General features: G+C 52.9%; 1 protein-coding gene across 3 annotated transcripts in view; it reads left to right on the forward strand.

Moving 5' to 3' along the window:
- The first annotated feature begins 337 nt into the window (after positions 1-337).
- Positions 338-20,582, forward strand: part of plxna4 (plexin A4) — a 158,306-nt gene continuing 138,061 nt past the window's right edge. Inside the window, exons 1-2 of one of the 3 annotated variants that reach the window (XM_072709299.1) lie at positions 338-435; positions 14,773-16,096. In XM_072709299.1, coding sequence (XP_072565400.1) covers positions 14,888-16,096 — 1,209 coding nt within the window. In that variant the 5' untranslated portion in view covers positions 338-435; positions 14,773-14,887. Of the gene's footprint in view, positions 436-1,471; positions 2,020-2,115; positions 2,135-14,772; positions 16,097-20,582 lie in introns of those variants that run through there. The other 2 variants (XM_072709298.1, XM_072709300.1) reach the window with 2 other exon arrangements.

The raw sequence follows: 20,582 nt of genomic DNA on the forward strand, positions 1-20,582 counted from the left end.
CCTAAAATAACGAGTGAAAAGGTAAATCTAAGTATGGGTGCAATTAAGTGCCGCTGTCCTTGGACTGCGTTAGTCGTGTAGTGTTAATAAAAACCGATGGCCGCTTGGATCAATCGACTACACAAGCCGTGTTGGATAGGCATATAGAGATTAATGGAGACCCAGGAAGAGAGGGGATCTGCGGGGAATCGGCCTGACGGCGCCTCAGACAGGGTCATTACGGCCAACGCTCCGGGGCTTGCTCTGTTTGGGCAATTGGTAGCCGGCTATGGCTTAAGCTCGGTATAATTGCGTGATAAAGGAGGTACGCAGGTGTGAAGTGGGAGCAACGGTGTCGGACGGGTGACTTCCCACATTTTCCGTTGTTGTTCATTAGGCGTCAACATCCCGGAGGACTGAGAAGACCTCGGGCGGCTGGAAATTTCTCCACCGGAGGTTTGTGAAAATTCAGTCACAATTCGCCTCTATTTTATTTTAGGGTATATGGATTAATGAGATCATTGTTCAGCGATTTCAGAACACCGAGTGAATACAAAACTGTGCGAATACTCTTTAAAAATGAAGTTTTAGAAAAAAAAGAGAAAATCGCAATATCCGCTTGACCTGTAGGTGGCGCTGTGATGCAGGTTTTGCGTCGCCGTGCTTATTGAATAGCGGGAGATCCGCATAGTACAGTATCGGCGCTCATTCACGTACAGAAACGTGAATCCCGCGGATGACTATAGTCTTGGTTGTACCTGAAGGGAGCGTCCGTCCTATCAGATAACTAAAGCTTATAAACAACAGCTAAACTACAGCTTGTTACGCTTAATAACAGAAGCTTCACATTTAATTTCTGCACCTTATGGACAAGGCACCGAAGTTTCTAAACATGATATTTTAAATTCGCGCACAAGCTTTTTTTTACGAGGCATTAAAGTTGCCAAATGGCACCCCTAATATCTACAGTGAAAATCAGTGCCATTAAATAATTAAGGCGTACATAATTAAGGTGTATTAAGCAGATTAATTCAGCACTTTCCGTATGTTACGGACGCTCACAATTACCGCTTCGCCCAATGTGATCTATTCTGTAATCTCGGGCAGATAAAAGGATAGAGATGGGGTTTTAAACAGCAAATATCTCACTATTATGCAAGTAGCCGTTCTTTTTATACCCTAATCTCCATTCTGTCCCATGATCAGACATTTAATTCCTTGGGTTATTTATAATAATAATAATAATAATAATAATAATAATTATTATTATTATTATTATTATTATTATTATTATTATCGCATCCCCCAGCCCCCTTACATAAACAGAGACGCGCGTCTCGTCGCCCCCGGAGCGAAGCATATGCCACCAGTCCATCCAAACTGTGTGCGCCCATCGCCGGCGATGAAAGTTCACAATTAGCCCAATCAGCGGCCAGATCGGCGCAGGCGAGTCCGGGGGTGGGAGGGGAGGGGGGAGGGGGGGGACCGGAGAGACACACGGCAGCTGGTCCCGGAGCTCCGGCAAACGGGGGAGCCTTGCGCACAGGATCGCAACCTAGTGACTCCCAGTGCCAGAGACCACGAAGTGGAATCGCATCGCCCTCCTCGGGTCCTCAGGAGTGCAGCGGCAGCGCGGAACTAACGGAACGGGGGGAGAACGAAGCGCCAGCTGGGATGGGAGGCGCCGCGCCACTGCCGGGTCCGAGAGCCGCACTTGGCGCGGTCTGAGTACCCGCAAGAAGGACCTTCATCTGGCTGAGGGGACTAGCTGCCGCCGTCCTGGTCCGTGCGTTGGATTCGCCAGCGTTTATTCCTGACTTCTTATCGCGGACGGAATTTTGTCTTATAAAAACCAAAGACAGAGGGTGAGGAAGGGAGGAGTAGCGAGAGGAGCGCTCCTGGACGGGGTTCAAAGCGCTATAGTCCTCATGCATGTGTAGATTTTAAATCTTTGGAGGGTTCGGGCTGCCCGGTGCCACCGAACCCATCCGCAGTGCCAATGCCACTGCGGCGGTGAAGCAGCTAAGGCGGCGCTGGCAGGTAAGCGGCAGGGGACCTGGGGACCGGGGCTGCTTCACATGCCTTCACCTTTATGATAAAGCTTCATTAATGCGCCTTTTCGCCCGCTGTCGCCCGTCCGCTGCGGCACCTCCAGGTAAGTCGCGATACCTGCTTCGCCTTTCGGAGCGGGCTGCCGTGCGGCTGGAGCACTGCACCATACTCGCTCTCCGTCTTTATATATAATATTTTTTAAAGCACCAATGGCCATTTCCATTTCTGTCGCAGCCCACATTAGGACCCCGGTCATTTTATAACATTTACTATTTTAAATGCACGACGGGGCGTTTTCCTCCGAATCGCAGCGCGCCCGCTCTTTCTCAGGGTATTTAAACTTGAGCGGCTGGTACTGAGGGATGCGGACTCCGGGCTGCGGCGGCTCGCATCTCCGACTCAGAATTATAATCACGCCTAGCAGTGTACCGGGCTGTCAGTGATTTTTACTCCCTTTCCTCCGAGCCGGAGTCACGGCTGAGCTGCTGATTTATAGCGGTGGCTGTGAATGCAGGAGAGCCCGCATGACGCCGCCGGGCTGCGATACGTGCGGCAGCTTCGGCACTGCGACTCGGCAAGTCCGTATTAATTTCATTGGGCATCTTCAGGTCGGGATTAATGATGATAATCGGGAAATGGCGCTTTATTATTTTTATATGTTGTGGTAAAGACTGCGTTGCTGTTTGTGAAATATTTACTTGTGTGCCACTCAGCCGGGCAGAGTGCGAGTCGTACTCTTATTTATAGTTAATATGAATTCATTTTATAATGTGTTACTATGATACGAAGCCTGATAAATCTTTGAAAGCGGATCGGCAGGTATTTTGTGTATCTTAGAGAGATTTGCCTCCAAGCAGATGTGTTGAGACATTTTGTTGTTGAATTTTTAATATTGTAAAGTTCGCCGGATTTAATTCTGTATAATCTCAGGATTTATACTAAGAGGTCCACCGGGGGTTCTGTCTTTGAGTTCTAGTTACCCTAAAGCTCTGATGCCAGGCTTGGTACCGTGCTGCAGATTTACACTGGTACCGCCGTGTCTTGATGAGTTTTCTCTACAAAACGCCGCCGATCACGTCCTACTTCCCTGCTTTCACTTCTGCCCCGAAAAAGCGTTGCAGATGCCATTTCTTCACTCTAGTTTCGATGTCCGCTTTGTTGTAGGCCTATTTATTAACGTAAATCGGCCGGACCCGCGGATCCGGTACCAGTGAGCTTTCTGTTGATCGGGCCACAAGTGAAACGGGACTAGCCAGCCTGCCTCGCAGGGGACCCTCTGTGTATGTGACCGCTGCATCACTGCGGGCGGACAGATTACGCCCAGGTGGGTTGAGCTGAGAGCGGCCGGTCAGCCTCCAGATGCAGCGTGGCCGCATGCAGATGCATGTTCTTTAGGGGCTGCTACGGTAATCCGCTGAGTCGGGCCGGGCTTGTCTAACCGGGATGTGAAGGAGGGTCCGATTGGGCCGAAGTTCGTATGTGCGCACGTGAGGAGGGGATGGCAATGACCTTCCATTCTGACTTTGCGTGTCCCCGTGTCACTACTTTAAATGTATGTCCCCTGTGTATGTCCTTGCTTTATGTGTAAATCATCCTCTGTGTGTGTGTGTGTATGTCCGTCCCAGTATCCCTACTTTAAGTCTGTATCCCCTAGTACTCTGTCTCCTGTATGCATGCAGGCATGTCCTCTATGTGTGTCCCTGTTTTAAGTGTTAGTCCCCAATGTGTGTGTCCCCCTACTTAAAATGTGTGTATGTTACAGTGTCCCCTATGAATGTATGCCCCTGCTTTACGTGTATGTGCCTGTGTGCGTGTGTGTCCCTGTCCTTGGGTGTGTGTGGCCCTGTGTCCCCCGTATGTGTGTGTCCCTGTGTCTCCTGGGTGTGAGTGTGTCCCTGCTTTACATCCCCTGTGTGTGTGTGTTTGTACGGGTATGTTCTCAGTTTACTTGCATGCTGTATGTTATGTGTCCCCATGTGCCCTGTCCACCAGTGACATCCCTCTTCTAGCTCGTTATATTCTTCCTGTCCTTTCCGGTCTTTTCTGCGACTTCCTGTCCACACTCTTCGTCCTGCGCTTGGGTGCTGCTGTCAAACGGTGAATCAGCCCCTCGGACTCCCTGCTGCCTCCAGGTGTCTGTGTGTGGAGGGGCCGCGTCCAAGTGCGTACGTGTGTGTGTGTGTGTGTGTGTGTGTGCGTGTGTGTGCGGGTGAGTGTGCAGGGGTGGGGAGGGTGTCATTGGCTTTTGCTTGACCTGTTCCCATCCCCCCCCACTAATTTTCTTCGGATCCTCACACGGCAGTGCCCCCTCCCTCTGGAGCCGCCCAAATGCGGCAAAGCCCCCCCCCCCCGAATAATTTTATGTTGCTGCGTTTTCTGGTGGCTCCCTGGCCGGCGCTCAGCCTGCTCCAGCGGGACAGCAGCCGCCGCCAGAAGGGGGGCCCATCGCACACGGGCAGCATGCAGGGGCTGGGGAAGGAGAAGCATGGGGTGTCCAGGTGTGCATGGGGGGGCTGAAACTTTTGATGGGGAAGCAGTCTGTGTGTGTGTGTGTGTGTGTGTGTGTGGGTATGTATATATTACATTGTGAATGTGATAAAATTATTTTGACCTTGTGGGGACATTTTCTGCTCCCCACAAGGTGAAAATCGATTTTATAAAAATCTGTAACTACAATCAAAAAACTAAAAACCGTGTATTTTGTTTGGTTACTTATAGTTAAGGTTAGGGATGGGTAGGGGTTACGGTTGTCATATTTGGGATTAGGGTTATGGCCTTAGAAATGAATGGACAGCACCCATAAAGATATGAATTCAAATGCACGCGTGTGTGTGTGTGTGTGTGTGTGTGAGTGTGTGTGTGTGTGTGGATGCTTGATGAGCAGTTTGTACCTGTCTGTGCTAGTGCTTGTGTGTGTGTGTGTGTGTGTGTGTTCTCCCTATGCAGGTGCCTGCATGTCTTAGTAGATGTGTGCATGTGTGTGTGTGTGTTGGCTTGTCTGTGTGTGTGTGTGTGTGTTGGACTGTCTGTGTGTGTGTGTGTTGGACTGTGTGTGTGTGTGTGTGTGTTGGCCTGTCTGTGTGTGTGTGTGTGTTGGCCTATCTCTGTGTGTGTGTGTTGGCCTGTCTGTGTGTGTGTGTGTGTTGGCCTGTCTGTGTGTGTGTTCCTGCTTGTACACATGTGTCATGCTCTGCACGCCTCGTTGGAAAAAAGCTCCCTTTGTTTCCTCCTCTCGATTAGAAACTGAGCTCCTCGTCACCGTGGCAGCCGGGATTTTCCAAACACGTGACTCGTAGCAGGGAACGAAGGCGCTTCTCTCTCGTCTGCGGACCAGCGTCTCCCTCTCCCTCTCTCACTTCTTCTCTCTCTCCCTCTATATCTCCCTTCGTCTCTCTCACTTCCTCTGTCTCTCCCGCTCTCATGTCCTCTCTTTCTCCCTCTGTCTCTCCCTCCCTCCGTCTCTCTCTCGCTCCCTCTGTCTCTCCTTCTCTCTCTCCATCTCTCCCCCTCCGTCTGTCCCTCTGTCTCCCTCTCTCCCTCCGTCTCTACCTCCCTCTCTCTGGTCGTCTCACCCCCAACTCATCTCTTTCTCTCTCCATCTCTCCCCCCATCTTGCCCCCCCCCTCCCAGGAGTCGTGACCCCAGACCCACTGCTGCTTCTCGGTTCACTGACAGCACACCCATATATCCCTAACAGTTCTGGATGCTGAATTCCTTGTCGTTCTCTCTGTGCCCTGTTTTCTGGTGATATTTTTACATTTTATGATTTTGCATAAGTGTCGTGAGGTACCAAGGCCCGTGTTCTGTATGAGGTACACCGTGATGCCTACACACACACACACACACACACACACACACACACACACACACACACAGGAGCACATGGAGCTCACACTCACACACAGACACACACAGTAGCACATGGAGCTCACACTCACACGCAGACACACACAGTAGCACATGGAGCTCACACTCACACGTAGACACACGCAGGAGCACATGGAGCTCACACTCACACACAGACACACACAGGAGCACATGGAGCTCACACTCATACACAGACACACGCAGGAGCACATGGAGCTCACACTCACAGACACACACAGTAGCACATGGAGCTCACACTCACAGACACACACAGTAGCACATGGAGCTCACACTCACACACAGACACACACAGGAGCACATGAAGCTCACACTCACAGACACACACAGTAGCACATGGAGCTCACACTCACAGACACACACAGTAGCACATGGAGCTCACACTCACAGACACACACAGTAGCACATGGAGCTCACACTCATACACAGACACACACAGGAGCACATGGAGCTCACACTCATACACAGACACACACAGGAGCACATGGAGCTCACACTCATACACAGACACACGCAGGAGCACATGGAGCTCACACTCACAGACACACACAGTAGCACATGGAGCTCACACTCACAGACACACACAGGAGCACATGGAGCTCACACTCATACACAGACACACGCAGGAGCACATGGAGCTCACACTCACAGACACACACAGTAGCACATGGAGCTCACACTCATACACAGACACACGCAGGAGCACATGGAGCTCACACTCACAGACACACACAGTAGCACATGGAGCTCACACTCATACACAGACACCCTCGTCCAGCCTCTCCTCCTGCACCCTGTGCTCCAGGCCATGACCTCCACGGCTGTAATGACCATCCACTGCCACATGGTGCCCCCACCACCCCACGCTGTCACCCCTTATCATTCCGGGGGGGGGCGCCCTCTTTGCGTCCGTTTTTGGGTGTCTGAAACTCCATCTCTAAGGCCTCCTTCTCAGTGGGACACTGTGCTTCTCATGTCATGTGTCCCATCGTAGCCCCCACCCCCCCTCCAGCGTTCTTAACCACACCTCGGGCCACGAGCAGCAAAGGCAGCAGACTCCATCACGCTGAGCTGTGTTGGCCTCAAGTCGCCTTGCCGACACGTCGTTACCTGACTACGGATGAGCTGGGTTGCTGCCGGTAGTCTGCCTCTTTCTCTCTATCTCTCTCTCTCCCTCCCTCCTCCGCCTGTCACCCCCCCTTCCCTTGTTCCCTTACTTCCCCCGCTCTCCCTCGCAGATGCTTTTTCTTCCCACCTCGCTTTGTTTACGTATTAAGTTTGCACTCACTATTAAACGTTCCCGTCGTTGTAGAATGCGCAAAAACCCCTCTGTCGCCCACACAAGTCTCTGTTCCCATAGCGACGTGGCTTGTTAAGTTGCATGTGCCCCCTTCCGCCCCCCCGTCCCCCCCACCACCACCAGACATCCCTGGAGGGATCTAGGGGGCGCAAGAGACAGCCAGAATCCATTGGGGGGCCTCCAGAGGCCGGACTGTTGTCCCTGGGGCCCCACTCAAAAAGTTAGTTCACTCCCTTCCCATCCCCTGAGATACTAAATAGCTAGTGAGTACAGTCAGAAGCTTGTGGCTAGCTAGCTGGTTAGCAGAATATCTCCTATATTCGGCATGTGTTTATTTAATTTTTAGTGTAGTAACTATTTATGGCCAACAGGGGGCCAAACCTCGGGGCCCCCATGCAAACGTGTGGTTTGAGGAGTGGACTGTGTTGAATCCATGGCCAGGCCATGTGGTTTCCATTCAGTAGGGGGCAGGAGGGGGTTGCAGGGCGGTACGTAACCAAGAAACCTGTTTGAATGCTGATGCTGAATGCTGTAATACTTGCCATGATACTCACCACATTACTCACCATGATACTTGCTGTGGTACTCACTGTGATAGGCACTTGCCATGATACCATGATATTTGCTGTGTACTGCAGGGCCTACGGACAGATCACATGATTTCCGAGGGTTGAATACTGTGCTATTTAGCAGCTGCCTTGAGTGTTGTCACCTGTGTCTGTCTGTGTGTATGTGCATATGCGTACACCTCCATACCATCCCATAATGCTCTCCTTCTCCATGGCTGCGGCCCCGGAGCTGGAGGGTGGCCAGTTGCTTGGGAGAGGGACTCTTCCCCCAGTAGGGTGACTTTGCCCGGCTCTGCAGGCTCTCCCTGTAGCACAGATGTTGTCTGATGCCTGCATGCAGCGCGAGCTGCAGTCTTCAACACGGCCGCCCGCCCGCCCGCCCGCCCGCCAGACCCTTGTTGCCTTCCAGAGCCGGGATCCCACTCCCTACCGGCCATGTGTGAAGTGCCTGCCACTGTAGCCTGATAAATGGCCGTTTGGACTCTCTCCTGGTCCCTCCCCTCCAGGCTCGGCTTATAGTGATCATCATTAGGGGTCATTTTCAAGCTGCTGCTAATGCACCGCAAGAAATGCGGCGAGAGCTGCGGGTCATAGGAGAAACCGCAGGATACAGGGATGTTTGGAGGGGCTTCCCCCTGAAGTTGTAATTACATCAACTGTGCAGGTTGTGTGAGGGAACAACGCTCCCACATTCGTCATATGCGGCTCAACTGCAGAAGTCAGATAAACTGGATAGATGTGAACACAATGGCGCATTTTTCCTGCTCTGCGGCACTGGGGGGGGACATTGAGGCCTCCCCATGTAGGACTGTGAGATTGTAACAGTGCAGATTCACACCTGTCAGCCAGGCGCCATCCCTAGGGTGACCCCAGTGATTCCCACGTGCTGCGACCAGTAACATCCGAAGGGGGGGCAAATTGCCCGATGGCGGGGGGGTGCGATGTATATCGTGACATTGCAATGGGCACATATGCCAAAGAAAGGATCTGCCATGAGATAGATTTTTTAAGTCATTTAAAAATAATTAAATTTTCATAATTTAAAATAAGTCTAACACTAAACTTACCTTCTTAAAAAAACATCTGATCCATATGATAAAATGCGTTTGTCTGATACAGGACTGCAGTCTTTGGTATGTGTTTCGTTCTCGAGCTTCTGCACACGCAGCAAATCGGCCTCTGTAACGTGCAGATTCAGAATAAAAGATAAAGAAAACGCTCTTAATAATTTATTTATTTTTGGGGGAGGGAGGGGTGTCTCCCCCCCCCCCCCCCATTTCTAACTCCCCTGGCTATGTCAGTCCGCTGAAGCGTGAATTAAGAAGACGCTTTATCAGTTTGTAATAATCGCCCAGCCGAGGGGCGATTATCGGGAACGAGGCTCTTCTTGAGGAGGGGCGGCAGGGATCTACGCAGGGCCGTGTCGGCATGGAGCGCCGGCATGGAGCGCTGTCTGTCCCGTGAAGGACCCGCTTTTGCATAGGTGTCTGGTCGTGGCTGGGGCTGGGTGGCTCTTCCTGCTGCTCCGCATCGTCCCGGTTAAGTTGTTGCTGGTATAATGTCTTTCTCCCCCGCAGTGTCACAGGCTCACTCATGTACATTCATGCAGCGACTTTGGTTTCCTCCATCCATAGCTTGGTTCTGTGGGTCCCTCCTGATTCCTGGTCCTACTCCACCTGTCCGGAATCTTCCGAGGCAGGATGGCCAGGCTGTGAGGTTGCAGATCCGTTATATTTTGAGGTTTGCTCTGCATTCAGCCGCTTACCTTGGGCTGTTTGGGGCTGGAAAAGGACCCCTGGTTATGATTGAATGCTGGGCAAACCCCCCCCCCCCCCCACCCATCTGTTGTGCGGGCATGGTCACAATCTAGGGTGATGCATGTCAGTCATTGGCTTTGAAGCTTAGCAGCACGGCTCACCTGGAAGTTAGTGCCTCACATTGAACCGGAATGAGGGCAGCTATGTCTGAATGAAGACAAGTGGTCAGAGAATTTGAACCCCCCCCCCCCCCACACACACACACAAACACACACACACACACCATCCCCCAGCCCCCCCACCGGGGGCATGGAGAGAGGAGTAGATAGTGCACGTGGACAGACTTCAGATGAAGCTGCGGCACGGTCTGCCGGAGGGGAGGGGTGATTCGTCTTCAGTGTCTGTGCTGCTTCCTGCGGGAGCAGAGGAGGCGGGGGGGGTGATAGAGGGAGAAACACAGAGAGACGGGTGAGAGGGGAAGTGACAGAGAAGGATATATAGAGAGAGGGAGATGGAGTGAGAGAGGGACAGGGTCGGAGAGAGATGGAGGGAGAGGGAGGAGGATGAGGAGAGAGAGGTGAACTTCAACATGCCAGAGAATGCGTTGGGCTTGCAGGGCACCTATGCAGTCAGAAGACAGCTCTGCAAAATGAATATCGCAATAAATCCAAAGAGGAGCAAGAGCCCTCAGCAGCCTGCTGTGCTCAGGGGGCGAGATATGTGATGGATGGGGGCTGGGGCAAGACCAGGAACTAAGGCAAGGAACTGGGGCTGGGGCGAGGCCAGGAACTAAGGCAAGGAACTGGGGCTGGGGCGAGGCCAGGAACTAAGGCAAGGAACTGGGGCTGGGGCGAGGCCAGGAACTAAGGCAAGGAACTGGGGCTGGGGCGAGGCCAGGAACTAAGGCAAGGAACTGGGGCTGGGGCGAGGCCAGGAACTAAGGCAAGGAACTGGGGCTGGGGCGAGGCCAGGAACTAAGGCAAGGAACTGGGGCTGGGGCGAGGCCAGGAACTAAGGCAAGGAACTGGGGCTGGGGCGAGGCCAGGAACTAAGGCAAGGAACTGGGGCTGGGGCGAGGCCAGGAACTAAGGCAAGGAACTGGGGCAGGGGCAAGACCAGGAATTAAGGCAAGGAACTGGGGCGAGGCCAGGAACTAAGGCAAGGAACTGGGGCTGGGGCAAGACCAGGAACTAAGGCAAGGAACTAGGGCTGGGGCGAGGCCAGGAACTAAGGCAAGGAACTGGGGCTGGGGCGAGGCCAGGAACTAAGGCAAGGAACTGGGGCTGGGGCAAGACCAGGAACTAAGGCAAGGAACTGGGGCTGGGGCGAGGCCAGGAACTAAGGCAAGGAACTGGGGCAAGACCAGGAACTAAGGCAAGGAACTGGGGCTGGGGCAAGACCAGGAATTAAGGCAAGGAACTAGGGCTGGGGCGAGGCCAGGAGCTGTGCCAGGGATTGGGACTGGAGTGAGATGAGGTGAGGGGCTGAGGCAAGGATCAGGGCTGAGGGGAGGGCAGAGGCAGGGATCAGGGCTGAGGGGAGGGCATGGGCTGAGGCAGCAATTGGGGCTAAGAGGAGGACAGGGGCTGAGGCAGTGATCGGGGATGAGGGGAGGGCAGGGGCTGAGGCAGCGATCGGGGCTGAGGGGAGGGCAGCGGCTGAGGCAGTGATCAGAACTGAAAGGAGGGCAGGGGCTGAGGCAGCGATCAGGGCTGAGGGGAGGGCAGGGGCTGAGGCAGTGATCAGAACTGAAAGGAGGGCAGGGGCTGAGGCAAGGATCAGAGCTGAGGGGAGGGCATGGGCTGAGGCAGGGATCAGGGCTGAGGGGAGGGCAGCGGCTGAGGCATTGATCAGAGCTGAGGGGAGGGCAGGGGCTGAGGCAGCGATCAGGGCTGAGGGGAGGGCATGGGCTGAGGCAGGGATCAGGGCTGAGGCAGGGATCAGGGCTGAGGGGAGGGCAGAGGCTGAGGCAGCGATCGGGGCTGAGGGGAGGGCAGGGGCTGAGGCAGCGATCGGAGCTGAGTTTAGCACCCAGTTGAGGTACAGAAGGGTGAACCAACAGTCAGCCCCTGAGGATAATGGGTGTTCACATCAATCTCCCAGGGTGCACTGCAATGTCTGTTAGAGGATTGCAAGCTCCGCCTGACCTAAAGCTGCCCACACTGAGGGGTAATTAGCTTGCATTTGGCCCCCAGCCCCATGGCTACCCTGCCCCTCCTTCTTGGCGGTGTACCCCCATGATATGCAGGCACAGAGACTTTTGGAGATCTCATCTCCGTCTCCAGCAGGTTATCATCTGCGATTGTTTTTCCGTCTCTGATTTGTTTAATTGGGAAGTGAGGCAAGGCCGTGGGTGCGAGGCGGGGGCCGGCAGGGGCCGGTCTGCACAGGACGGCAGGCTGGAGCGTTAACCCCGCACACCGAGTGGCTGTTGGTACATATGCGGGCCGCAGGCGTCAGCTGGTGCGTGGGCACAGGCCTCGGGTCGGAGCTGTGAAGCGGATCCAGGCCGGGAGGGGGGGAGATGAGCCAGGACGCCCATAGCAGACCTCTGCTTGCTGAACCGCGGTATTTAAATGATCGCCACGAGCCGCTGGCCGATGGCCACGGTCACCGTGTGGCCTGGAGTCTTCGCATGATCGCTCCTGGGGTTTCGCGGTGCTCAGTGATCAGAGCGTGACGCCATCGAGTGTGATGTCCGGGGGCATGTTCAAAGCGAGAGCCGTGCCGATCCTCCACGATTCCCTACAGCATCTCCTGCAGGAGCAGTGACATGCATAGGGAATCTTCCCCCCGACCTGTGCAGGCTCCCCTTCAGTGGATTTGGCTGGGGTGGGGCATCCTATTCCAGTCTCCAGGGTGACAGATTTGCCCCCAAAGCAGGATCCGGTTAAAGGAGCTGATGTCAGCAAGAATATCTGACAGCTGCACCTTAAGTGTGATCTTCTCTTAACGAGATCTATTAAATGACATTACTGATATTTTCACCTCTGAAACATGCAGAGATATTATCCATGAAAATTGCAAGCTTTGCATTTTTTGACGTGATGCACATTGGCTGTAATTCCGGGGGCCGCTTCACCAGTATATAATGTTAGATACTATCCAATGTCAGTTACATCATATGCAAATGACGTTTCCTACAATGTTTTACTTTGCTGTTGGGTGAATTAGAGTTATACCACCGTAAAGTATGAATATATCGTATTGTTGAAGTGGTGGTTAGTCCGTGGAGGGGGGCTGTTTGTGTCTGGTGCCACCCCCACCCTGGGGAGTTCCCCTTAAACCAAAATTGAAAACCCCGAGCTTTCTCAGTTCCTGTGTGTCCCTTGTGACCGGGGGGGGGGGGGTTAATGATGTCACCATGGTGCGTTTCCCTGGCTGCTGGCTCCGCAGTTCCAACACCATGTGACTGTGCTGCCTTGCTTTACCCACAATGCACCATCAGAGTACTATAGGCCGCCCAGAGGTTCCGTTGGTGGGCGTGTCTCTGTCAGCAGCATATGAAGGTTTGTGTGTTAGACTTTCAGCGTGCTGCTCTCTTATTTAATTCCAATTATAAGTGCTTTTCACACGCACACATGTACGTGGCGTTGCCAAAGCAACATCTTTAATGCTACACTGACAACAGCATTACTAACCTGCATTTAAATGCAAAATGATCATGATTATTAATTCCACTATTTCTTCTACTGCTGCTACCCAGCATAATTATAATATATTTTTAGGAGATTAAAAATGTATGCAAAGAAATTTCAAGTATCATTAAAATACATAATACATTAAGTTGTTTTTCATCTGGCCGCTTATCAGTAGTTTGAAAACCAAACTTTTAATCATGGTCACACTGGAGGCCAGTGAGCCTTTAACTCCGCCCTGTTGATATCCGTGGGACCTTCTTCAAAGCTGCCCCCAGTGTTGCCAGTTTGGACAGCCTTTTTACTTCTGGGACAGTCATGCTCCTATCACGCCATCCTTGTTGACTGTGTTGCAGATCACCTGCATATTTGTGCGGTGTATGTGCTTTTCATGTGTTATTACATGTCTGTAAACAAACAGCGTGACCGACACGGCATATCTGCAGATGGTCAATAGCCCTGGATTAGAGTTTCTGTGTGATTTGTGGTCAGGCAGCTGCCTGGCCAGCTATGGAACTTCAGGACCCTCCTGCATGCCCCTCCCTGCCGTGCTCCTCTGTGCGTTTCTGCTCTAGGGTCAGTCACACAGGAAGACAGGAAGCCAGGTCCTGGTGCTGCTGGCACAAACAGTTGATTTTTTTTTATTTTTATGCCCCCCTAGTACTTGCTGTGCTGCCAGCTGGCACGGTCAGGTCGGAGATCACCCCCACCCCCACTCCTGATTGTCTGTTCCCCAAAGACATTTTAGTCGCCCATACCTATCCACGCTCAGTAACCTGACACCCCCCCACCACCAAGACTCCCATGATGCAATAGACGAATCGCACAGTGCTGCTGATTGAACCCTATATAACCCCCAGTCAGGCCTGCTGGCCTTTCGTTAGGGATCGTCTGTGCGCTGCTCTGGCATTCGACGAAGCCGACTGGTCTTCGTGATTTACGGACTGGCACGTTCGTCCTGTGAGCCCCATTTTAATGAACAGCAAATGCTGATCAGCAGGTGGAGATAAATCAGGGCCAAAGGGGCTTCCTTGCTGGGGGGGTAATTAACAGCCACTGCCTGATTTGCGATGGAAGAGTGCATCCTGGACACGTTTGTGCGGGGGACACTCTGTGGGGATGTGTAATCTGCCATATGTGCACCCCCACCCTGCTGCACACATGAACTCGCTGGCATGAGCCGATAAGCCCGTGGACAGAGGAAGAAGCATATAAGTAAACACACTCTGATGCTCGGAGTATATACACAGCATGCACACTGGCGCTGTGCTGATTGGCTGTCGGCCTCTGCCCCCCACACCCCGCAGCCAATCCCATGGAACTGTAGCTCTTTCCAGAAGTTATCTGAGTTTATGTGACCATAGCCTGAGTGAAAGGTCGGTCAGATCAATGAAATGGGAGGGAGGCTGGAAGTGTCTGTGTTTGCTTCCCGATTGGTCGCTTTTGCATGCCTATCGTGCTGCTTAATTAGGTCACAGGAGCATGCAAATGAGTCAGTGCGGGGAGTCGCGCTGCCCGGCTGAGATCCCCGGGGCGTGGCTAACCACCTCCCACATTGTGTCCTCATGGCGTCTTCTCTTCTGTCTTTTCAGAAAATGACCTCTTGCCTAAGAGGACACTGATCTCTGATTGGCCCAAACTACTGGATTGAGTCTCCCAGTTTGGGAAGGAGGGGATCTCACGTTCCCCACAGTCACGTGACTCGTGATGGCACCTGCTTGGTGGAGCTGGGTCTGCGTGGCCCTCTGCTGCCTCGGCCGCACACTGGCGGCCCCCCCGGACCCCTCCCATCTGCAGCAGCCGCCCACGACGCCAGCCGTGGACGAGGGCCATGGCACTTTCCGCTCCGAGAACCCTGAGTGGACCTTCAACCACCTGGCATTGGACACCCGCAATGGCAATGTCTACCTGGGGGCGGTGAACCGGATCTACAAGCTGTCGCCCACTCTGGAGTTGCAGGTATCCCACCAAACGGGGCCGGACGAGGACAACCGCAAATGCTACCCGCCTCGCATCGTGCAGCCGTGCAGCGAGCCGCTAGTGCTCACCAACAACGTCAACAAGATGCTGCTGATGGACTACCGGGAGAACCGGCTGCTGGCCTGCGGCAGTCTCTACCAGGGAATCTGCAAGCTGCTGCGTTTGGATGATCTCTTCAAGCTGGGCGAGCCCTCACACCGGAAGGAGCACTACCTGTCCGGCGCCAACGAGAGCGGCTCCGTCTTCGGGGTCATCGTGTCCTACGGCAATTCGTCACCGGACAAGCTCTTTGTGGCGACGGCCGTGGACGGCAAGCCCGAGTACTTCCCCACCATCTCCAGCCGCAAGCTGGCGCGGAACTCTGAGGAGGACGGCATGTTTGCCTACGTGTTTCACGATGAGTTTGTGGCCTCCATGATTAAGATCCCGTCGGACACCTTCACCGTGGTGCCAGACTTTGACATCTACTATGTTTACGGCTTCGCCAGTGGCAACTTTGTGTACTTCCTGACGCTGCAGCCGGAAATGGGGGGGCCTGCAGCGGGCTCCTCTGCCACCCGTGAGCAGGTCTACACCTCCAAACTGGTCCGGCTCTGCAAGGACGACACAGCCTTCAACTCCTACGTGGAGGTACCACTGGGCTGTGTAAAGGCCGGCGTGGAGTACCGGCTGCTTCAGGCCGCCTACCTGTCCCGGGCCGGCTCCATCTTGGCCCGCTCGCTCAGCGTGGCCCCTGGCGACGACGTGCTCTACGCCGTCTTCTCCAAGGGTCAGAAGCGGCGACCCCGCGAGGAGACTCAGGAGTCGGCGCTGTGCGTCTTCTCGCTGCGGGACATCAACGAGCGCATCAAGGAGCGCCTGCAGTCGTGCTACAGAGGGGAGGGCACGCTGGACCTGGCCTGGCTAAAGGTCAAGGACATCCCCTGCAGCAGCGCGGTGAGTGCCCCCCCCCCCCACCTTGTTATTATTATTATTGCCATCATCATGAAATAAAGACACACCCTTACATGTCTATGTACAGCCTTTGCAGGCAAGCATGTTCCTGTTCCTGTTCCTGTTCCTGTTCCTGTTTTGTATGACATGTCCCTTAATAAAACGCATACAATATACAATTCAAACTCCATGCACCTTGCCACTTAATAGAAAACACTGGTTTTAATGAATGTGGTGATGTCATACGATGAAGACTGTGATTGGTTAAAGAAGTGACATGCAAGCCCCTCCCTTGCTGACCCAGGGACACGTTGAACTCGCTGCCCATGTTCATGGTCGTGGATAGGGAGGATGAGACGGCAGTTACCGTATGCCGGAAGGAATCGTAACCCGTACGATTTTTATCACGTATACCCAGCTGAACGTCAGTGTGCTGGATGGGGCAGTACTACGCTTCATTTATCCGTTACTTTTGGAGACGTCTAATCGCATTTAGTGGGTTTTATAGCAGTTAATCTGTAGCGAGACGCCTGCTGTCACATAGATGGATCACGTACAAAAAATTCATTATGCCAAGATGAATTATCAGTAGTGGGATTCGTTTGGTTTACACGTCGGTTTACAAATCAAAATATTCTATTTAGTTGCAAAGCCCCGTTGTGAAGGAAGGAGAATGTAACGGGTGAAAGCAGCCTTTCAGAATCAAATAACACGTTTTCATTAGTTTCTCTGTTATTGCTGATGAGAAGCAGGGAAAGCTTGGAAAATAAGAAATTGTCTTTGCTGGAGAGTCGATCCTTTATTGTAATGAAGTTTGATTCAGCGGCAGTCACGGCGGGATTAATGGCTACAGTTTGGCGGAGGGAGAGAGCGGACTGACAGCGAGGCCGGTCGTCACGCCCGCTGGCCTCAGCACGCGCTAGCTAATGAGCAGACATTTGCACGCTCACGCGCACATACATGTACACACTTCTGTAAAAATGCACACACCCATTTTCCAGAGTTGAGTTCCCAACGTTGAGGGAGCATGAGCTCTGTTGCTCGGTTACGCCTTAATAGGGGTGGGAGCCTGAGGTGGGTGGGGGGAGGATTGGGGTGGGGGGGCGGGCAGTGCTGGCAGGGCACTGGGGAGTGGTGTTTTGAGTCAATGCGGCGGTATGGGTGCCACCCCATACATGAGACTGTAACCATGGCGACGGCGTAACAGCAAGCAGCCCAGTCACGGGGCAGCAGAAGATATTGTTTATGAGGCAGTGATTAATGATGTTATTGTAGCAAAGAGGGGGCCACTCCACCACCCGCCCCCCCGTGACACAAACTCGCTCCGCTGTTACATACTCACACACAGGCATGACTCACTCGGGGGGGCGAGGCTAGGCTGCAGTGGTCTCCTTTGACCAGAGCGAGCGGCGAAGGGGAGACCTTCCGGTGAACCGTGTGCAGGCTGTGGACGGATCCCTCCGTCGAATCACACAGATCATTTTACAACAACCAGTACTTGTTAGTGTCACACGAGTTCCCAGCTTCAATAATACATGAGTTCGTATCGGCAGAGTGCACTCCATAAACCCCCCTCCCCCCATCGTCACGTTGAGCATGTCCATAGAACACCCCCACCACCACCCCACCACCCCAGCCCCCCCCCAACCGCAACAGCCACTGCGTTACAGTAACAGCAGTTAGTCTTGCCAACAGGTCCTCTGAAAGGACAGCTGCAGACTTTGGGGATAGAGGATGAACGTCGCAGTGCGTTCTGTTTTCTGAACAGCTCATTAGGCTGTTAGAGATCATTGATGGATAATGTGATAGATCAGGTGACAGATAATGGGGGTGTGGTGGCCACCTTCTGGCAGCCCAGGGTGTTCATGCTCACCAGAGTCCTGTAACAGCCTGACGGGGAGCCTCTGGCCAGGTGTCAGCTTCATTACACACGCGTGTCTGTGTGGCGTGTGGATGTGAGTGTCAGTGCCCTTCATTAGACACGCGTGTCTGTGTGGCGTGTGGATGTGAGTGTCAGTGCCCTTCATTAGACACGCGTGTCTGTGTGGCGTGCGGATGTGTCAGTGCCCTTCATTAGACACGCGTGTCTGTGTGGCGTGCGGATGTGTCAGTGGCCTTCATTATGCACGTGTGTCCTTGTGTTTTGCGTTTGTGAGTGTCACTGCCCAGTGCCCTTCATTAGACACGCGTGTCCGTGTGGCGTGTGGATGTGAGTGTTAGTGCCCTTCATTAGACACGCGTGTCCGTATGGTGTGTGGATGTGAGTGTCAGTGTCCTTCATTAGACACGCGTGTCTGTGTGGCGTGCGGATGTGTCAGTGGCCTTCATTATACACGTGTGTCCTTGTGTTTTGCGTTTGTGAGTGTCACTGCCCAGTGCCCTTCATTAGACACGCGTGTCTGTGTGGCGTGTGGATGTGTCAGTGGCCTTCATTAGACATGTGTGTCTGTGTGGCGTGTGGATGTGTTAGTGCCCTTCATTAGACACGCGTGTCTGTGTGGCGTGCGGATGTGTCAGTGGCCTTCATTAGACATGTGTGTCTGTGTGGCGTGTGGATGTGTCAGTGCCCTTCATTAGACATGCGTGTCTGTGTGTCATGCAGATTGCCCCGACCTGTGGCTTTCCATGGCCCTGACATGCTGCCAATGGCTCCCTCAAATGTCTGTGCTTCCTGTAACCTGAAGTGTGAGTGCAGGACGTTACCCTCTCTGCCCGCCGGGAGAATGGATGACTTTGATGTAGAGAGGAAGCTGTACATCTAGCGGCCTGGGGGCACATGAATGACCTGCATTATCCCCAAATTATAGGGTCTGTCAGGGTGCCTCGCGCATGCAGATCGACGAGGGCTGACCTGGGACCTTGCATGATGCCCGCGGGGCTGGCATGGAACCCTGCTCGCCCATCTCAATGGGTGCATTCAAGTCCAGAAAAAGGCGATCTCAGGACCTCCGCTGACCTAGGGAGGGAGAGAAAAAAGCCAGCATCCCATAATAGCCAGTCTCTTCTCCCACTTCCATCACTCTCTTTCTCTGTCATCTGCTCTGAGGTTTTGCCAAATCTCAGATGACATGTCCTGCTGTTTTGTTGTTGATGTCACGCTAGTCTTGTCTGTTGTCACCTGCTGTCCCCCCCCCCCCAGTCCCCACCAGGGCTGCTCTCCCTTTAAACCGCTCCCCCTAGAATTTGTACTTCACTCTAATTAAACCTTCGACATAAACAAATACAGCAAAGGTCATAATCCGTCACGCTGACATTCTGGGGACTGCCCTGCCAGTGGCCCAAACACACTTCCCTTTCTTTTTTTCTGTTTTCTATCTTTTTTTTACACGTTGCGTCCTGGGCCTCTGCTGTGTGCCAGCCAATCAGAGCTCCTGCTACTTTACTTCAGCAGTTTAGCACCAACTCCTGGCTCTGGATGCTTGCAGGTGGTGTCATAAATGCACATGGCTTAGGAAAGCTTAGTATTGCTAAGAAACCCCGTGCGGCAGGGCGAGGTTCACACGCACACGCAGCCTGAGGGTTTTCTGTCCAGGAAACATCAAAGGAGGGATTTTTCTCGTCACACGAATTCACACACATTCAGAGGGGACTTGTGTGTCATATACAGTGCAAGGGAAGGATTTGGGCCCGATTTCACGTTTCCCCAGGCTCTGCGATCAGAGGCGACTGAAAAGACGTCTTAGCAAGATGACATCATCGGCAGACATAAGGCTCTTAGTGTTGCCTTTATTTGATGTTGATTACAAATAGGTTTGAGTTTCTCAATGGACAAGTACTTGGGGCCAGTGGGAATAGTCACAGTGACAGCGGGGATGGACACAGCGAGAGTGGGGATGGTCACAGTGAGGTCAAGGATGGTCACGGTGACAGTGGGGATGGTCATAATGACAGCAGGGATGGTCACAGTGACAGTGGGGAAAAGAACATAAGAAATTTACAAACGAGAGGAGGCCATTCTGCCCATCAAGCTCGTTTGGGGAGAACTTAACTAATAGCTCAGAGTTGTTAAAATCTTATCTCACTCTTATTTAAAGGAACCCATGGTTTTAGCTTCCACTACACTAGCAGGAAGACTATTCCATACTCTAACTACACGCTGTGTAAAGAAGTGCTTCCTCAAATTCATTTTAAAATGTTCTCCCACTAATTTCCACTTATGGCCACGAGTTCTAGTATTTAAACTAATATTGAAATAGTCATTTGGCTGAACAGCATCCAGACCCGTTAGAATCTTATACAGTATACAGTGGTACCTCAGTTCTCGAACTCATTATAACTCGAATTTCTTAAAAGTCGAACCAACCAGTTCGAAAAAAATTTACCTAGAGCTCGATCTGAATCTCAGAAGTCAAACTGTGAACGCCGACCTAAGATAACTTGAAAGCGCGGAAATGAGTCACGCGGCACGTCTCTCAGCGGAAACAAAGGGTAATGCTTCAGTCTCAGCCTCGCATTCGTGGTGATAGCGCTGTGCATGTTTACACTAGCT

This window comes from Paramormyrops kingsleyae, chromosome 1 (assembly GCF_048594095.1).
Source record: "Paramormyrops kingsleyae isolate MSU_618 chromosome 1, PKINGS_0.4, whole genome shotgun sequence".
Taxonomy (NCBI): domain Eukaryota; kingdom Metazoa; phylum Chordata; class Actinopteri; order Osteoglossiformes; family Mormyridae; genus Paramormyrops; species Paramormyrops kingsleyae.